Source organism: Vitis vinifera, chromosome 4 (assembly GCF_030704535.1).
Source record: "Vitis vinifera cultivar Pinot Noir 40024 chromosome 4, ASM3070453v1".
Taxonomy (NCBI): Eukaryota; Viridiplantae; Streptophyta; class Magnoliopsida; order Vitales; family Vitaceae; genus Vitis; species Vitis vinifera.
In genome coordinates, this window is record NC_081808.1 from 3,304,447 (window position 1) to 3,324,387 (window position 19,941).

Sequence of the window (19,941 nt, forward strand, 5' to 3'; positions counted from 1 at the left end):
GCTTTATCTGAACAGCCTTACAAGTAGAAGAGTGTAGAAGTGGGAGAGAAAAAAAAACACCAGACACTGCAGCACATTGAGCAAGCTGATATTCATAAATCATTAAATATTCATGTCCATGGAGCAAAGCACTAGCTTATCAAAGTAGATACATGTAGTAACAACACAGTGAAGGCATGAGAAGAAGAAGAAGAAGAAGAAGAAAAGGGAAACAGCCATAACACCTTAATACCTAAAACCTTGCAGAGTTCACAGCCACCAATAAATTTTCATTTTTCTGCTAGCAAACACAAACTATGTATGAAAGGTGTGTATTTAAAATTATGGAGAGAAGGAAAAATATAGAGAAGTTCTATTTCACTACATCCTAGACTATTAAAATCCATGAAATTAGATTCCATTTATCAAGGCTGCTCTTTTGACTAACTTCAGGAAAGCAAAAGTGCCAATTTGACCTTCATTTTCAGGGGGAATCCATACAAAACCATAGCATGGCTTTCCATTTAGGAACGTCAGCTTGTTAATCACGTATAAGGACAGTTCGGAGGGATCAAAGAGCATCCTCATTTGTAATTAAAAGAAATGCAGACAAAAGTAAATGCATGTATTAAGAACCCTACTTTCAGGGGGCAAAGCACAGAAGCACAACCAAGGTAAACATGTACTGCTACTTCCAGAGTTGCAACATCTTAGTTAGACAATTCTTTTAATAGGCAAACAATCTTAAACAATTTTGACTTTCAAGATCCAAGAAAAGAAGCAGATACATGCTTTTTAACAAATTCAATGAACCACTTCAAGAGCAATGTCCGAGCATATTTTAACATAAATGAGTCTCATGATGAACAAGAAGATTCCTTATTTAACTCCTGCAGCCATTTGAAGTAATTCTTGCTTCCAGAGACACTCTAAGTTACCAAAGAATGCACAGAAAAAATGATATAAAATGTAGAGTATGAAGCTGTCAGAACAATCAGTTGAAGATTTGAAGTATATTGATGTTATGTATGATAGAAATACTGTATGCATCAAATAAGAATACACTCACAAGATATGACAAAAGAAAATATGGAGCACTGTCCATATCCATATCACCCATATGCAATTAACTACTTATACTTTAACATCAGCTAAGCCTAAGTGATATAACAGGAAGAAAAACAAGTCTCTTTATACCTTAACAAATCTAAGCAATGCTTATCAGTACTTGGATGTTGCTTCCCTTTATTGTGCCCCTCTGGTATGGGCAGCTTCAAGTGTCCATAGAGAACATTAGCAATATCTGCTGCTGTATACAATGAAAATGTCATGCCAGCCAACTCATAAGCTTCCTTTTCAAGATGCCTTAGCTTCTTTCCCAGCACATTTCGTGCCTGAATGCATCCCTCCATATCAACACCTATTCCCCAGACTTCCATGTCCGCAAGAATTGTAACCTTAGGCAAAAGTACAAGCATCAAACTAAAGTTAAAAATGTGTCTAAGCATGTAAAGAGAGGAGTAATCAGTAATATGGTTTCATAGACTGATGCAGAAGGGAAATTGAGCGGGAATACTCCTTGGTGTCATGAGTAAAAGAGCATAGCCAATAAGCTAATTATCCTCATTGACCAACAAGTAGTGGCAAGCTAATGGTAGACCCATCTCCTGACAGGACGCCACTAATTGCACTTGAAGAATTTGACATCAATTAATAGAGAGATGGTTTTAAATTGAGGGCTGGTGGTAAATGATCTGAAAGCTATGGATCACACTTTATTCCCAAAGCCAGGTTCATATAGTTGAGATAAGGCCAGACAGTTTGATGGTCTTAAACACCCAATGACAGGCATTTACTTCCAACCCCTCAGCATGCATTCTCAAGTATCCAACTTGAAATGTTGCATCACACATGATGCTGGACCCACTGTAAGATAGGTTTAGAGGTTCATCAATGCCATTTTCATCAAAGGGTGTGATTAAAAACACAAAACCCAAATATATTGTGAAAGAAAATGGCAGTATTTAATGGCCCAAAATAATCTAACCATCCTATCTATTTACAGTGTATAAACCTAAGGTTTGACCCTTCAGCTATTCACTTGTTTTTTATTCAAAAGCTTCAAGGAATAAACACCTGATCAAGTATCCCTCGCTTTAATGTTTTATGGCAGGAAGCATAGAACTTTTACCAATGGGATTTCAATTCTCAAAAGCACTTCAACAAGTTCTTCAGAAACAAGCAATTTCCATAGAACGGAACATAGGGCACGTGTTTGTGCAACGCGACGGCAGCAACCATTATGGGCAGCTCTTCGAGTCTGATTTTTCCACCTTCCGCTCCGATTAGCAGCTGCTGCTGCCTCACTGGATAATCTTTTCCTAACTTCCTGCATTATCTTACAACATTAGAAACCAATGCAAATTGCTGAAGATCAAAGCAATGCTTAAATGACAAGGATTCCCCAGTTTCGACTCTTATTTTAGTCTTAAAGATTTCATGTATGAAAAATTGAAAATTACCCAACAACAAAGACATTATCACTTCCAATAACAATTCACATGTGCTAAATTTCATTCTCAAATATGTTGATATAATTAGAATTACAATTATTACCTTCTCCAGATTTGGATTGGAGCTTCTCTCTTCATCAGGCCAAAGGATCCATGTTACAATACACATGTCTAGTCCATCCACAATATAAACTGGGGACAACATAAGGTAGGAGTTGTCTATAAGTTCAAGTCCCATAGTTCTCATTGCAAGATTCAGACTACCAAATTTTTGAATGGAAACTGCAGGATTTTTTAGCACCTGAATCTGAACTTTCAAATTCCAAGTAAATTTCCTGACATCCTTTTTCCCCATTATCTTACCAACCTTGCTCCATCGCCATTTAGCTGCTTCCAACCTATGATTTGCATCTAAAATGTTTGGCTTGTCATCAGATACATTCATGGTTAAGTAAATATTTTTCCTTTCATCAGAGCAAAGTAGATCCTTAGGAAGATTGATATAATACACAGGAGAATTTTCCCAACAGATTGCTATGCCATGTATTTCGTAGGGTGCAAGAGAATTTACTTCAGACTGTTTGTTGAAGTGAATATCAAAATAGAATTCTCTCACACTATCCCAGAGATCTAAGAAAGAATCAAACCCACCAGGAGTATTAGTTGCATGAATAGGACCCTTCTCATAGGCTTTGCCATTATTGTCAAGACATTCATTTTCTCCTCTTTGCTGCTCATGCTGACCATGATCCACATATGCATCCGATGTCCCATTTCCATTACCAGTATTCATTGACTTAATAGAAAGTGGCATCACTGCATTTTCATTACGATCCACAATGCTGTTAAGTTCATCATTGAGAATTGACAGTACTGCAGGATTTTCAGCACCAAATTTACACTGTATGGGGCCAGTTGATTTTACCTCCCCTGCAGTTCCCAAGATAACATCTGACATATTTTTTAACTTCTCCACTCCAATTTCTGAAGCAACTTTATTAGAATTCTCACTTCCTTCTACAGCTGGCTTACCTGATTTCATGCATTCTGTACCAACAAAGCTACTAGTAGCACCCTCCCCAGAAGAGGTACTTGCAGCTTCTTGGCTAGGATTGTCATTAGCAATTAACAACAAAGGACGTGAAAACTGTGGAACATTAAGCCCAAGTGATTTGAAAGCTGAGAAAGCAGCAATCCTTGCTTCTTCAGCTTTATCAAGCACAATTTTGCGTGCAGCATTCTTAATCTTCTTGGCTACTCCCAATTGTACATTTCGTTGCACTGAATTTCCTATATTGCATAGTCAAAAATCAGGATAAGAGAAAAAAATAAAAAATAAAAACATAGAAAAATACCGCAGCTATAATAGGGAAAGAAACAGAAAAAAATATTGTAAGAAGAACCAAAAGATATGAACATAAACTAGTTTTGGAAGCAAGAAAACAAAGAATATCTTGATGACTACCATGTACACATTTTCAGGCATAATTACATGCCAGACGAGACATGAAATCAAACCGCATAACAATAACAATCAATTTGCAATTGCTCATAGGAAGATATGAAGATCCATATCCAAGAAAAGGAATTAGAAGAAAATTGTGTTCCTAATCAGTGTAAAGATTAGAAATTCAAGTTCAAAGAAAAAAAAGTAAAAACATTCCATATAACTAACTTCTGAAAAGTGTTAACAAAAAAGGCAGCAGCCACTGGATACATAAAACACATTTTAAGTGTTTCTGCCATGTATTTACACATAAGTCAGTACATATCTTTCCTGTAGCAAAGTTTATCTTTTATCAAGTTCTTTGAGAACCCAAAGGGTGTATAAATGTGGCAAAAGAGCAAGTTTAATCACAAAAGAGGGTCATGGTTACAATCCCCTTTACTTAGACAAGGTTGACTGGCTATGAGTTTCATATTGGGTGAAGTTGTTTCTATAAAGATGAATGAGGATAGCCCAAAAAGAAAAAGGAATATCTAGAAACCAAAATCCAAAACAGTAATATAAGAACCCTAGATTGCAGACCATGTGATTTCCCTGGTTCAGAAGTTATTCCAGCTTATTATATAAGTCAATAGCTCATAACTGTCATGGAGCTTGGCTAAATTTGAAGAGAGAAGAAAGGCATTAAGATTCCATGCACCAAAGTAGGTCCATAACCATGAAAAAAAGAAACCATGTATTGAAATCTCAAGAACCCATCCTAGAAAGCTTTACCTTCTGCAGCCCATGATGAAAATTCAAACAGAGCTTTCACTATCTCAGGTATTGATGCTTCTGCAATTGCTAGAGGTGTACGCAAGCCAGCTTTATAAAGTGCTCTTGCTCGAGAACCCTTCAATACAAAGATAACATACTTCTAACTTATAAGTAATTAATAATTGATAATCCTGAACTATTTACAGAAGTGGCCAATGAAATTGTCCACTAGACTTAGTAAGGAACCCTTTAGTAAGGACTACATGTCAAAGGAACTTTACAGAAGGGCTAGAAGTGTATGCTTACCTTAACATATGGAATGGTAGTAAGCTCTACGATCTCTGCTCTCACTCCAAATGAAACACGATTTTGGAACTTAGCAACCAAGCCTTCCAAATCATTCCAGCCAAGCCTTTCACAAAACAAAGAAACCATAGACGCAAACCTTCCAGCATTCTCTTGCAAGCCTTGAACCATGCCTCTAGCCACTTTAAAAGCTTCGCAAACCTCAGTCACCGGTACTTCCTTCATCCCAGAGTTTAAAGAATATGTACTTATGAGGACAGAGAAGGAGAACAAAACCATATCTATATGCCATCAAACTAGCATACACAATAAGAATCAAACACAGCTGACGGAACCTATAGATAGAGACTTAGAAATGCAGCACATAAAAACTTATGCCATTCTATGTTAAAAATATACTTTTGCCGTGAGACAAGCACAGAAAAAGCATGTGATCAGGAAGTCATACATATATAAACAAAGAATCCACTAAAATATAAATATTGCTTCTGTCGAAATGTTAGGAGTTAGCTGAGCTGAAAGTTAGGAGTTTCTAATTTCTTTTTTCTATTTAATAAAATTCAAATTTTAAATTTGAATTGTTTAAGATAGGGAAATTTGTTTGTTTCCGTATTTTTAAGAGTTAGTTGTTTTGTTTTGTTAGCTAATGTAGTTGAGAAATTTGTGGCAAATCTCAACTCTTGCTGAGTCTATTTATTTGATGTAATTAGTTTTAAATTTTAATTTTCAAAAAAAAGGAGAAAATCTTTCTCTTTCAAAATTTTCATGGTATCAGAGCTTTAGTGTAATCAAAGTTTTTGATGGTCAAAATTGCTATGGTCGGAGCTAGCAGAGGTTCGATGACTACAAGGGATGCAGTAGAGAGCATTCAAAACGACTCTGCTGCATTATCTAATAAAGCAGAACACTTATCTGTTGTTTCATTGAATTCCCTTCAACTAATTGTGAACAAGTTGAATGGAAAAAACTACTTGGAATGGGCTCAAACGGTGAAGCTCGTAACTGACGGAAATGGGAAGCTTGGTCACTTGACTGGTGAGGTGAAAAAACCAGCAAACAATGATCCACACTTGAAGAGTTGGAGATCTAAAAACTCCATTGTAATAGCATGGTTCATCAACTCGATGGAGTCAAGTATTGGAAATCCATTTCTGTTCATTCCAACAACAAAAGAAGTGTGGGATGTTGTTCGCAACACTTATTTGGATTTGGAGAATTCATCTCAAATATTTGAATTGAAGACTAAGTTGTGGTAGTCCAGACAAGGAGATAGAGAAGTTACTGTGTACTATAATGAGATGGTAACTTTATGGCAGGAGTTGGATCAATGTTATGAAGAGGAATGGAATTCTCCCACTGATAGTATGCAATATATGAAGATGAGGAAGATGACAAGGTGTATCTGTTCCTAGCAGATCTTAACAGAGAATTAGATGAAGTGCGGGGTTGAATTTTGGGACAAAAACCTCTCCCAAGTCTTCGAGAAGTATTCTCAGAGATCAAGAAAGGAAAGAAGAGTCTCGCCGGAGTGTCATGCTACAAAAGCAGGAACCAAAGACCAACCCTGAAACTGAGAGTTCAGCTCTCATAACAAGAGGACCAAATGCAGATGTAGACAAGAGAAACTTCAAGCAATGAGAAAAACCATGGTGTGATCATTGTAAGAAGCCATGGCATATGCATGAGACATGCAAGCTACATGGGAAGCCTCAAAATTGGAAAAAGAAGAATGGGGGAGATAGTCGTGCATTCCAAGTCTCAAATGAAGATCAAGGGAACCAAGTTTTTTCAGATAAGCTTCCATTCACAAAGGAGCAAATAGATAGTCTGTGTAAATTGCTCCAGTCCTTGAGTCCCACTATAAATTCCTCTTCTTCATGTTCTTTAAACAGAAATGTAACTACCTTACCACTTTCCTCTATAGTGTTAAACCTAATTCTAATTGTCCATGGATTATAGACTCAGGAGCAACTGACCATATGACCGGATCTTCTAAATTATTTTCCTCGTATAATCCTTGTGCAAGGAACCAAAAAATTAAAATAACAGATGGATCTTTCTCAGCCATAGCTGGGAAAGGCTTAATTGTTATTTCTCCTTCTATTACTCTGCATAATGTCTTTTATGTTCCTAACTTGTTATGTAATCTTTTGTCCATTAGTAAAATAACTCATGATCTAAAATGTCAAGCTCATTTTTTCCATTCTTCTTGTGCATTTCAGGATTTGGACTCGAGGAAGACGATTGGCAATGCTAACCAAAGTGGAGGACTTTATTTCTTTGAAGATGGATCTGAATTGGAGGGACAAGCTCATAGTACTTGTTTCAAATCTCTTTTTGTTGCTGGTACGAAGAAGATTATGGCATTTTAGGTTAAGACATCCAAACTTTGTATCTAAAGTACTTGTTTCCGAAATCTATTCCTAAATAAAAATCCATCTTCATTTCAATGTGAAATTTGTGAATTGGAAAAACACCACCGTTCTCCTTTTCCTCTACAATCATATAAACAATCCAAACCTTTTTCTATCATTCTTAGCGATGTTTGGGGCCCTTCTACAATTACTACTTTTTCAAGAAAAAAATGGTTCATTACATTCATTGATGATCACACAAGGATAACATGGGTGCATTTGTTAAGTGAAAAATCTGATGTTGAACAAGTTTTCAAAAAAAAATTCAATATGGTACAAACACAATTCCAAGAAAAAATTCAAGTGTTTAGAAGTGACAATGGAAAGGAATACTTTAATAAAATATTAGGGAAATTTTTTGAGGAAAAATGAATTGTTCATCAAAGTTCTTGCAATGACACTCCACAACAAAATGGAGTAGCTAAAAGAAAAAATAGGCATCTTGAAATTGCTAGAGCCTTGCTTTTTCAACTAAGACACTTAAATATTTATGGGGTGAAGTTGTTCTTATAGCTGCATTTTTTATTAATCAAATGCCAACAAGAGTTTTGCATTTTCAAAAACCTATGGATGTTTTCAAAAATTGTTTTCCCACATCATGTCTTGTCAATGATATTTCACTAAAAAAATTTGGATGCACTGCATTTGTCCATATTCATAGCCACAATCGTGGGAAACTTGATCCTAGAGCTAGGAAATCCGTCTTTGTTGGCTACTCACCAACACAAAAAGGATATAAATGTTTGGACCCCATTTCAAGAAAATTGTTTGTCTATGGACGTGACTTTCTTTGAGACAACCCCATATTTTGATAATAATCATCTTCAGGGGGAGAGTGAGAGAAAAGATTCTTGTGTTGGGGATGTTTTCCAAATAAAGCCAGAACCACCAGTTTTAGTTGAATTTACCCCTGAAGTTTTACTGGACTTTACCCCTGATCACCCTATTCCTTCAGCTCTAGAAAATCAAGACATTACAACCACAGATCAACACCTCAATCAAGACACTGCAACCATAGATCAGCACTTGAACCAAGGCACTGCAGCCACGGATCAGCACTTGAACCAAGGAAGAGACATCTTCAAAGAAAAGAAGATTCAACTTTACAACAACTCCATGAGTCCAACCCAGGTACAAATCAGAACTTTACTAGTTCCTCAGATGAGTTGTCAAGTAAACTTCCTTTGGTGTCATGCCCTTCTAAGTCCAAGTTTGAGTCAATAAAAAATTTAGATGTTCCTATTGTTTGTCGTAAAGGTGTCAAAACTTGCATAAAGCATCCTATGTCTAACTTTATATGTTATGAAAAAATTTCACCCTCCTTTTATGCCTTTACCACTCAACTCTCTTGTGTAGAAATTCCAAAAAATGTACAGGATGCTCTAAGGGTTCCGGAATGGGAGGAAGCTATTCTTGAAGAAATGAGAGCTCTTGAAAAAAAAGACTTGGGAAGTAGTTGATCTGCCCAAAGGGAAGAAAACAGTTAGATGCAAATGGGTTTTGACAATCAAGTACAATGCAGATGGCACCTTGGAAAGATATAAAGCTCGACTAATGGAAAAAGGGTTTGCCCAAACCTATGGTGTGGACTACTCTGAGACTTTTGCACCGGTTGCCAAGTTGAATACGGTACGAGTACTCCTATCAATTATAGTAAATTTAGATTGGACACTCCAACAATTGGTTGTTAAGAATGCATTCCTAATCGGAGATTTGCAAGAAGAGGCGTACATGGACTCTCCTTCAGGATTTGATGGAAACTACAGTTCAAAGGTGTGCAAACTAAGAAAGTCTTTATACAACTTTAAACAATCACCAAAGGCTTAGTTTGATAAATTTCTCAATCAGTCAAGAAGCAAGGCTACACAAAAAAACAAACAGATCACACCTTATTTGTAAAGTTTTTATCAGGAGGTAAAATTGTTGTTTTAATTGTTTATGTGGATGATATCATTCTCATTGGAAATGATTTAACAAAGATGGTTGAAAAGGAGCTTAGCCACTGAGTTCGAAATTAAGGATTTGGGTTCCTTAAAGTACTTCTTAGGCATGGAGGTTACAAGATCAAAAAAAGGAATTGTGGTTTCACAAAGGAAGTATATCCTTGATTTCTTAAAAAAAGCTCGTATGAGTGGTTGCAAACCATCAGAGACACCTATGGAACCAAACCTAAGGCTTGGAGATAGTGACAAAAAGGTTCCAATTGATACAACAAGATACCATAGGTTAGATGGTAAGCTAATCTACTTGTCTCATACTCAGCCAGATATAGCTTTTGCAGTGAGTGTACCAAGTCAATTCATGCACTCTCCATATGAAGAGTACCTTGAAGTTGTCTACCAAATCTTGAGATACCTTAAGAGCACACCAAGAAATGGACTATTTTTCAGGAAGAACGTACGTGGTGTTGAAGCCTATACTGATGTTGATTGGGCTGGTTCAATTACTGATAGGAGGTCCACCTTAGGTTACTACACATTCGTTTGAGGTCATTCATGGAGGAGTAAGAAACAAAGCGTAGTGGTTAGAAGTAGTGTTGAGGTAGAATTCAGAGCTATGTCACATGGAATTTGTGATATGTTGTGGCTAAAGCATGTCCTAGAAGAGTTAAGGCAGCCAATTGAAGGAGCAATGAAGCTATACTGCGATAATAAAGCTGCAATCAGCATTGCACATAACCCAGTTCAACATGACAGGACTAAACACGTGAAGATTGATAGACACTTTATCAAGGAGAAATTGGAAACTGGTGTTATATGCATACCATTTGTTCCAACAACTCAACAAATAGTTGATATCCTTACAAAAGGACTCATCAAGCCGAACTTTGAATTTCTAACAAGCAAATTGGGCATGACAAACATCTATACACCAACTTGAGGGGGAGTGTCAAAATGTTAGGAGTTAGTTGGAGTTGAAAGTTAGGAGTTTCTAGTTTATTTTTTCTATTTAATAAAATTCGAATTTTAAATTCGAATTGTTTAAGATAGGGAAATTTGTTTGTTTCCCTATTTTTAGAAGTCAGTTGTTTTGCTTTGTTAGCTAATGTAATTGAGAAATTTGTGGTAGATCTCAACTCTTGTTGAGTCTATTTATTTGATGTAATTAGTTTCAAAATTTAAAAAAAAAAAAATGAAATATCTTTCCCTTTCAAAATTTTCAACTTCCTTCTCCATCAGGTAAAGAAATGTAATGAGGAAAAAAGAAAAAAAGAAAATCACCTGCACTAGTTTTGACAAGATGAGAGCAACATAAAATCGCTTGCAAACACGAAGTGTTTGCTCATCTGAGAGCAAACTACATTTTGTGATCCCAAGTCGGTTGTCAAATTTGTCATGCAACCCTTTTCCATTATTTCTTGATTTGTTTGAAGCACACATAGGTGCACCATGGGCCATGCGCATCAAAAATGGTTCCACCACTCCAACTCGATTGCCAACTGACTGGATTGTGAGAAATATGATGGAATATGTAAGTGATTAATAATAATATAAAATACAAAGAAACAAGCAAAAATCACCTAAATAGAAGTCCACAAGAGGCCAATTCACTAAGGAAGAAAGGAACAACCTTTTTCTTTTTCATAGTAATTGATATAGAATAACCCTAAGGGGATTGTCTACAATCAAATAAGGGTGGGTAAGGGCTCTACATTTTTAAGATTTAATGGGACTGAAGTTGATGGCAGCAAGAAACAATAAAAATGAGAAAAAGAAAGAGAAGATAGAGGAAAGAAATAAGGCAACTCACTAAGGCCTTTTAAGAGTCTAACCTAGAAGTGAACAATATGATCTCAACAATAAAAGATGCAAAGGTATGAAAAGAGTAATCATATATGCGTCCACCTAATCACTCTTCACATCCACTTGGATTATGATTTTTTTGGATAAAAGTACCTCTTAATGAAAAGACCAAAATACCCTTAAAGTTTAGTACACATCCATCTTCCACCATTTCTTCTCTTCTGATCTCTCCAAAACTTGACAATTTTTTTTAAGAAAGTTGTGTTTTTGGAATAATGGATAAACAAATAATCATCTCTAATGATGGTAGAAGTGCATTTTTACCACTTTTTTTGCATTTTTTTCATTGTTATAGGGTTTAGAGAAGAAGGGATCAAGAATAGTTCCTGGAGTTACAAGGTTTTTTAAGCATTCAACACTATACCTCCTGACACCATTACCAACATCCAATATTGTATCTTCAATCGCCCACTTGGTGTCCAACCTTTCAAGTTCAAACACTTATAAAAATTTTCTTCAATATTTGTCCACTTTTTTCGAATATTTTCACTATTAAATTATTTTTAAATGTTTTAAAATTATTTTTACAATAAATATTTGTCAAAAATTACATAAATAATAAACGGTCAATTATATTCATGTGAAATAAACACAATTTTAGTGTATAGATTAAAAAAGTGCATAAAAGAGATCGGAATTAGCTTTAAACCCAACTCAAATACTTTTTTGTTGATGAACAATCTTGGGAGAGAAGATTTTGCTTTAGGGTTTGTCGAGAATAAGGAAGAAGAAGATGTGGTGTGGAAGAGAAGAATGGGAAGGGTAATTTTAGGTATATTGGTAATATTTGGTGGGTGTATTAATAGAATTTATGTTTTGAAGTGAATGTGTAAAGATATTAGACAGATGCTTTTATATTCTCTTATATGAAAATTATTATTCATCATTTATTGTTATTTTACAACAATTCGCTTTTAGCCTTATCTGTAGGCTCTAGAAAACCTAAGTTATATAGTAACTCGCTAGAACTCATAAATTTTTCCTAAAACTCTCAAACCATTCAAATGATTGAATTAAAAGAAAATAGAAATGGGTCATGTTCATGTTTAATTGCTCTACCTGTCTAACCCATTTAACATGTGCACTTAATCATATCAAAATGACTCGTTTATAAGCCAACCCATTTTATGACCCATGTAATCTATGCAAATTTATTAATTTATATATTTAAAAATGTTTAAAAAAAATGAAATCATTTTTTATTATGATATCTTGTAGTTAAAAAAAAAAAATTAAATAAGTAAAATATTATATATTTCATTATAAAATTTTAAAATATTTTATAATTAAAACATTAAATAAAAGAATAAACATATAAAATTACAATTTTAATTTACTTCTTATATTATAAATATATTATAATTAAAATTAAATAATTAAATAAATTAAAATTAAAATTAAAAAAATTAAACTTGAGAGTTGAAGCAACTAAAAAATTTCAAAATAATATATTTATAAATTCAAAATAGGTTAAATGGATTATAATTATGTTAACAGGTTTAATGAGTTAGAATCATGTTAACATGTTTAATAGGTTAAACTCATGTTAATAGGTTATCTATGACAATTCATACACAATCTAACTTAACATATATGTTAAACAATTTGTGTCGTGTTATCCATGTAATAAAGGTTGTATTTGTGTCAAGTCATTCTAACACAATTATTAAATGGATCATATTTGAGTTGAACAAATTTTCACTATTTCATACCTCAACACAACATAACCCATTATCACCCATAACAGATAGAAGGCAAAGGTTCCTTGTCAATAACTCTCCCTTTGGATTCATCTTATTTTTGAGTTAAGGCCTATGAGGAACTCAAAAACCCTCTTTTTCAAAGATCCTATTGCACTGAGTTCTATCGTTCACTCCCATTTAGCATCATAATATTGATCTAGTTTCTAGTATAGACCCTTAACGTACTATAATATTTAGCCACAATTTAGCTCTCCTATTTCAACTCACAAATTCAAATTCTAATCTCAAATATCTAAGTCGAATTTTCCGTAGATGAATAAGTCTCAACAATAGCATCTCACATCTTTTTTGCCATTGATAAGAAAATGTAGGTTTGGCTAATCTTGGGTTTCATTGAGTTGACTAGCCATGTCATAATTATTGAGTTTTTTGCTTTCCATATGTGAAACACCATCTCATCATCTTGTTTGGGTGGCTTTGTGGAACTAGTGAGGTATCCAAACTTTCCTTTCCAATGAATATATATATATATATATATATCTTCACAAATTGGGACCATTGTAAATAATTCTACCCATTCAAAATGTGAGTTGTGATCTAAAGTGATGGGGTTTTATTAACAAGTTGTCGAATCAACCGATGAGGCTCTTCATAATTGTTTCTAGAAGCTTCTTCTCTAGTAACTCTCAACATGATTACATAGAGAGTCTTAGAATCCTAATCTGAATAGAAAACTAATTTAAGATAAGAGATACTTATCCCTGATTTATAGGCCTACCAACTAGATTTATCACAACTAATTCTCGTTGTACATTTTTACAATAGATTATCTAAAACAATCAAATATAAATATAAGAATAAAAACTCCTTGCACCATAAGGTCAACCTAACACATTAATGAAATTTGCAAATAATAGTCTATATTCCCAATAGACCTCCATAGACAAATGATTCATAGAAATATTTTTTTTTAGTTGAACCTCTCTAACCTTTCCTAACCATAAAAGATTCTTGTTTTTTTCTTATTAGCAAATTAATTTACACATTCACACACATGTGCATTAAAATAAGGTACATAACAGAAAAAAAATGCAACTTGATTATATAGCAAGTGTACAAGGCACACCAAGGCTAAAGAAGAAAGAAAATAGAATTTGTGACATACTAACCCATCATGTACTCAGATTATCAGCAAAATCCAATAAAGAAATATTGGACTTTGTTTGGAAGTTGTTCGTAAAAATGGTTTTTTGTTCTTTAGAATAGAAAAAAGTTTTCTAACTCATAAAACATGTTTGATACACTTCTAACAAAATAACTTTTCAAAATAGAGCAAATTTTAGGTGTTCTCAATTTCTTTTTATAAAGTTTTCTAAGCAATAACTAAAAATATGGAGAATACTTTAAAAACTTTTGCATTGTACATAACTGCATAGTAAATGCATAGAGAACAAGCCAAGAAAACTATTTTTCATATTTGAGTTTCCAAACAAAATTTTGTTCCTAAAAATAATTGAGAACTGTTTTTCTTAAAAATTGTTTTGAGAACCGTTTTCAAAAACAATCCTAAACAAGCCCTTGGCATCTCCCATCAAACACACTGACCACAAAAGTACATATTTAAGAAAGGTATTTCACAACCACATCCAAATGCTCCAACTTTTTGAAGATTATTCCTCTTTTCCCTATGGTCCGAAACAAATAGAAATGAATTATTCTCTAAACAAGTTAGTATCTTTTATCCCCCAAAATTTGTCATACCAACCAAAAGCACATAATTGATTGCACAAAAAACAACTTAAAAAACACCAAACAAGGAGAACACCAAGAACCACAAGCTAAAGGCACACTAGCAATAGATTAAAATATGACCGATTGAACTATTATTTCCATATAAAGAAAACACCAATAAAATAAGGTCTAACTTTATCTCATCTATTGATCAACTAGAAGAATTTCCCCCATACCACCTCCCAAGCAAAAAAAATATTCAGCTTGAAAGGTCCCATAAGCACCAAAATAGACAATTAAAATAGACAATTCTTCTATTTTGTACCTTCCATAAGCACAACAGGGTCACATTCCATACTTTCCTCTTCCTTTTGCAAACAAACCCTTCTTGATAACTATCCAAGGAATCCTATAGACTTAAGAAATGCTCCAGAAATACCAAATGAGTAAAACAATGAAGACCATAAACTATGAGCCATCTGGTAATGTATAATCAAGTGACCAATCAATTGCTTATCATGCTTACACAAAAAACACTAATTGGTTATTATCCTACCCTTCACCTAAGCTGGTCCAAGATGAGAATCTTATCCTCTTTGAACATTCTTAAATATGTTGATTTTATCTTTGACTCCCTGTTAGAGAGTCAAGGCCCTTGAAGCTAATCATTCTTTCTCTTACGAGTCTTTTTCTTCTTAATAAAAGAGAGGAAAAGGCATTAGCTTATAAGAGCATTGTGTATTTCCATCGTAATTGAGCAACATATAAGAATACCTTTGGAAAATGAGATCAATACCACAAGATAATAAGACTAGCTCTAGAAATCAGTAAACACTTGAATGCATAGAGAAGAAATGAGTTTGAAGCAACATAGAACTTCAATTTTGTAAGATTATGATCTATTGACCTGGAATTAAAGGAGCCTAATGCTGCCTCAAAGGCACAGAAAACAATTTACCTGGTCAAGAGCAGACAATTGCATGAACCTTTCATAGAACAATTCCCAATCTGGCTCAACATCAACATTAATGGGTGTCACTAAGTAAACTAGATGCAAATCAGATGCAAGAACAAATCCTTCTCGTGCCCTTGAAAGATCATCCAGCACAACCTAGGAAAACAATGGCAAAAGCATAATTTAAATTTACTCAACATAGTTTACACCACCTGCATGGCTTAAGTTACATAAATATAGAGAAATAAAAATAGGCAAACTAATTGAGAATTGAAATTACTCAAAAAGGCACCAATAACAGAAAACTAGTTAGAAAGGTTGTAAAAGAGAAAGCACAGGCAAAGGGAAAAAATGAGAGCTGCAAAGATATTACAAGTGATTCTTCAGGACAGAGAGAACTGCCAAAAGCTGCCCGTCCAAGAGGAGTGGTGCTGTATAACTTAGTATCTTCATTCCATTCAAGAAATTTTCTGTGGCATAACCACCTAAGAGAATCCTGTGCTGATTTAACCACATCTTGAAATGGCTTGGTGGAATTAAGAAGAGTGCACCTAACATATCGATTAATATCATTAGCAGTTTGAACAATTCCACTAGCCACAACTTCCAAGATTGCATGAGTCATTCCATTCTTATCTTCAGAGAGACAAGAATACAATGGTGGACAACTCTCATTGAGAAGTCCACAAATTCTTTTGACCTCCTCAGGTTTGCAAATCAGTACCTGGTTTGGGTAGGAAAAAATGAAGAACTTAATGAGTAAATCTAAAGATTAAAAAAACCTGAAAGTGTGTTAACTGAAAGTCTGAAACACATAATAAAGCAGAAGTTACTCAAATTGGTATAAAACAGCTCCCAGATAAACATTAGATCAACACATTAAGCAATGAAATAACCCAGTAACACGTTCATAGAATAAAATATAAACATACAAAAACAATAGAACATACACTTTCCCCTTTTGTATCTATTCCAGTTCGTCCAGCCCGTCCAGCCATCTGTTTGTACCTAGTTCCATCAATAAAATCACGACCAATCCTTGGTTGTCGGAAAATGACCCTCCTAGCAGGGAGGTTAACACCAGCAGCTAAGGTAGATGTAGCAGTTAAGACACGTAGGAGCCCTTTGCGATAGCATGTCTCGACAATATCTCTTTCCTCAACCTGTATTAAAAGAGCAGAACTGCTAGACACTCAGAAATTGGGAGGCTCATATAATTTAAAATCAAGAAGAACACTTGAAAAATGCAACAACCTCAAAAAGAAATAGATAGATGAATCAAAAGTTGAAAATTAAGAAGCATCCTTTGTACATTCACTGCAAGAAATTTTAATTACCACAACAGGAATACATGAAGTTAGACGTAACCAAAAGGACCATACCGTGAGGCCAGCATGGTGATAGGCAACACCAGAAGGGAGAGTTTCTTCCAGTATAGGATCCAGTCCCGCAGGAGATCTCCGTAAGGCATCAATAGCTGAACTAATATCAACAAACTCACCAGTATTGTTATGGGCATTGGTAGAGAATTTTTTGAGGAATTTTGAAACATGCCTTGCAGTAAATTCACATCCTTTTCTACTAGAGCAAAATAGTAGCACTGAATGACCCTCCTGAACAACCTGAATTTGTTTTGACCACTACATCATTCAACTCTAGTGCCCATATAAAGCTTCATTAGAAACAGAAAAGAAAGAGTCCCTACCTCATTGCACAATTCCACAATATGATCAGGATCTTTACCACCAAGATCAGCTGTTTTCGATATTGTCCTAATAATATCCATTTTCTTGTCATAAATGGTGTTACCAACTTTAATGTATTCCTCCAATGGAACTGGTCGGAAATCTGTTTGGTACAATGCTGCCTGCACCAACATTTTGAAAAACAAAGCAACGAATTTAGTAAATACACAAGAAGGTAGGAGCCATCCAGTTCGTATGAGGTATAAAATAAGCAATATTAGAAGCTCCAACAAAACCAATATTAATTCAAATGTTATCTTTGATAAGAAGACACTATGGTTATTTCTTCCCTTCAAGAATGAGACATGTATATAGAGGTGCAATGATCCTGAGGAAGAAAAATAACTCACTTACTTGAAGCCAATCAGCAACCGCTGCTACATTAGGCATGGTTGCACTCATCCCAACAATTTGCAGACCATGAGCAGGATCAGATTTGCCACTGCTCATATTTGAACTCTCACCACTAACTGATTCAACATGTCCTTCACCAGCAGCATAACGAAGCTTTGTCAACAGAAGTTCCAAAAGATAACCCCTATTCTGATCGCCAACCTGTCAATGGATACAAGCAAAGTCAATGGCACCTCCATGATAGATTTATAATAAATTTCTTCTTTAGGTCTAATATATATATACATATCTATATATATATATATATATATATATATATATATATGGTGAAAAGAAAGCAATTGGGAGGAAAGCACAACGAAGACAAAAAAATATAACTGCAAAAGGATTTTTATAAAAACATAACTACAAAAAAGTATGGTAGACCAAAAGAAGTACCATGTGCAATTCATCTATTACAATAATTCCAATTTCTGACAGGCGACCCTCTTCCAGCAATCTGTTGATTAAAGAGTTTGCCTTCTCAATTGTGCATACAGCTACAGAAGTGTCTTTAGGAAGTGTTCCACCACCTTGATTTCCATAGTAACTACGGACATGCTTACCAAGTGGTTCCAGGAGGACTTCCAGATGCTCTGCCTGCATCAGTCAGGACATAGATTCAAAAGAATATAATACAAAAGGCATAACAAAAGTTAAGTGTCAAAAAACTGCTAGGATCAGGAGGGAAAACAATAAGCACCTTTTCTGCACAAATTGAAACATATGGAAGTACAAGAAGTGCCATTTTTCCCGTTGATATTAGTCGTCGCAACATTAAAATTTCAGCAACAAAACTTTTGCCAGCACTGTAGCAGAGGAAGCAAGCTTAAGCAACAAATAGACACTTCACAAACAAATAAAACACCTAAAAGTGAATACTTTCTCAATTATCATTATGGGTTCTAAGTAAACGCAACTATATTGCTAAGACAACAGAGATTGCAAAAGACCCATAGATATCCAAAAGGTAGAAAGTCTATGTGAACCAGTGGAAAATACAAAAGAAAAAACTCTGTTAAACTAAGGAACTAAATGCTATTGATTGTATGTTATTAGGCGCAATAACATAGTTAACTGCACATTAATAACCATAATCAATTGTTTGCTGCATTAAACAAACTAGTTGACATGGAAAATCTTTGAAATTCTTCTTCCATGTAAGACTCTGCTAGATTTGAATTTGCATGATGTCTACAGCACTCATTCAGGGAAAACAGATATAAAGAAGAACAATAACAACTGCTATTGCTACTGCTGCTACTACTTCAGGCACAGTTGATAGAGCTTCCAGTTTCCTCTCTAAAAACAGAAAACAAGAAATCTTTTTCTGCTTTACCTATTCTGGAAATGGTAACAAGTTTATAGTTGTTTGAAGTTATAAAAAATGTTTGCATAAGCATATAGAATTCCAATGAAATGGTGGAGGTGTTCATTATGTCAGTGATGATGACCACCAAATATGTGGATGATGATAGAGATGATGGTAACATGTGTTGGTGCCACTTGGTGGGAGTGGTGCACCCTTTTACACTGATGGTGGAGGATAGTGGTGATGGTTGCCTAGTTGCTGCGACATCCTACATTAAGAATAGGTACTGTTATAGGGAGGTAACCCCAGCATGAGGCATTAAACTATAACAAAAACTTGACCCTAACTCTAGTCAAAAACCAAACAGCTGTGTCTAACATCATATTAAAAAACCTGACTAGTCCTAATGCAGCAAAGAAAACCATTTCCTTTGATAAAGACAGTCCTTGCATAGCTATTAAAACATGCATATATCACAACAAACAAATATACATCCACATTGCATTTAAAATTAAATTCAGAAGAATTCATTTCATCTATTACTTCAATACACTAATTGAGTGAGAGGAGAAACCCATAGCCAAGAAAGTTAAAGAAGAACCAAGAGGATGATGAGCATCAATTACATTAATATAAGTACCTTGTAGATGCACAATACACAAGGTTCCTTTTCTGCAAGACGCCATCCACCTTAAGGCAGTCAACCTGGAAAATGAAAAATGTTGTACAATGTGCTTTCAACAAAAAGAACAAGCAAAGCACAATTACACTTGCTCTCTTGAGGTTTCTGGTAATTCAGGAACCTCTCCTGTGATTCATAAAATAACTTTGCCCTCCCTCATAGTTCAATAATTTTAGCAAACATCACCATTCAGATAGTCAGA

The 19,941-nt window shown here is 34.7% G+C and overlaps 1 protein-coding gene across 6 annotated transcripts in view; it reads right to left on the minus strand.

The window, feature by feature from the left end:
- The window catches only part of LOC100264582 (helicase and polymerase-containing protein TEBICHI), a 39,410-nt gene that overhangs the window by 15,901 nt on the left and 3,568 nt on the right, over nucleotides 1–19,941 (minus strand). For 5 of the 6 annotated variants that reach the window (XM_059736199.1, XM_059736200.1, XM_010650232.3 and 2 more), the window contains 15 exons: nucleotides 19,698–19,762; nucleotides 18,449–18,554; nucleotides 18,145–18,345; nucleotides 17,707–17,907; nucleotides 17,313–17,474; nucleotides 16,990–17,229; nucleotides 16,558–16,770; nucleotides 15,981–16,331; nucleotides 15,611–15,763; nucleotides 10,637–10,858; nucleotides 5,002–5,220; nucleotides 4,714–4,831; nucleotides 2,596–3,782; nucleotides 2,171–2,368; nucleotides 1,177–1,436 (listed from right to left, as the gene is read on the minus strand). In XM_059736199.1, the coding sequence (XP_059592182.1) occupies nucleotides 1,177–1,436; nucleotides 2,171–2,368; nucleotides 2,596–3,782; nucleotides 4,714–4,831; nucleotides 5,002–5,220; nucleotides 10,637–10,858; nucleotides 15,611–15,763; nucleotides 15,981–16,331; nucleotides 16,558–16,770; nucleotides 16,990–17,229; nucleotides 17,313–17,474; nucleotides 17,707–17,907; nucleotides 18,145–18,345; nucleotides 18,449–18,554; nucleotides 19,698–19,762 (3,896 nt within the window). The remainder of the gene's footprint in view (nucleotides 1–1,176; nucleotides 1,437–2,170; nucleotides 2,369–2,595; nucleotides 3,783–4,713; nucleotides 4,832–5,001; nucleotides 5,221–10,636; nucleotides 10,859–15,610; nucleotides 15,764–15,980; nucleotides 16,332–16,557; nucleotides 16,771–16,989; nucleotides 17,230–17,312; nucleotides 17,475–17,706; nucleotides 17,908–18,144; nucleotides 18,346–18,448; nucleotides 18,555–19,697; nucleotides 19,763–19,941) is intronic. The other variant, XM_059736201.1, reaches the window with a different exon arrangement.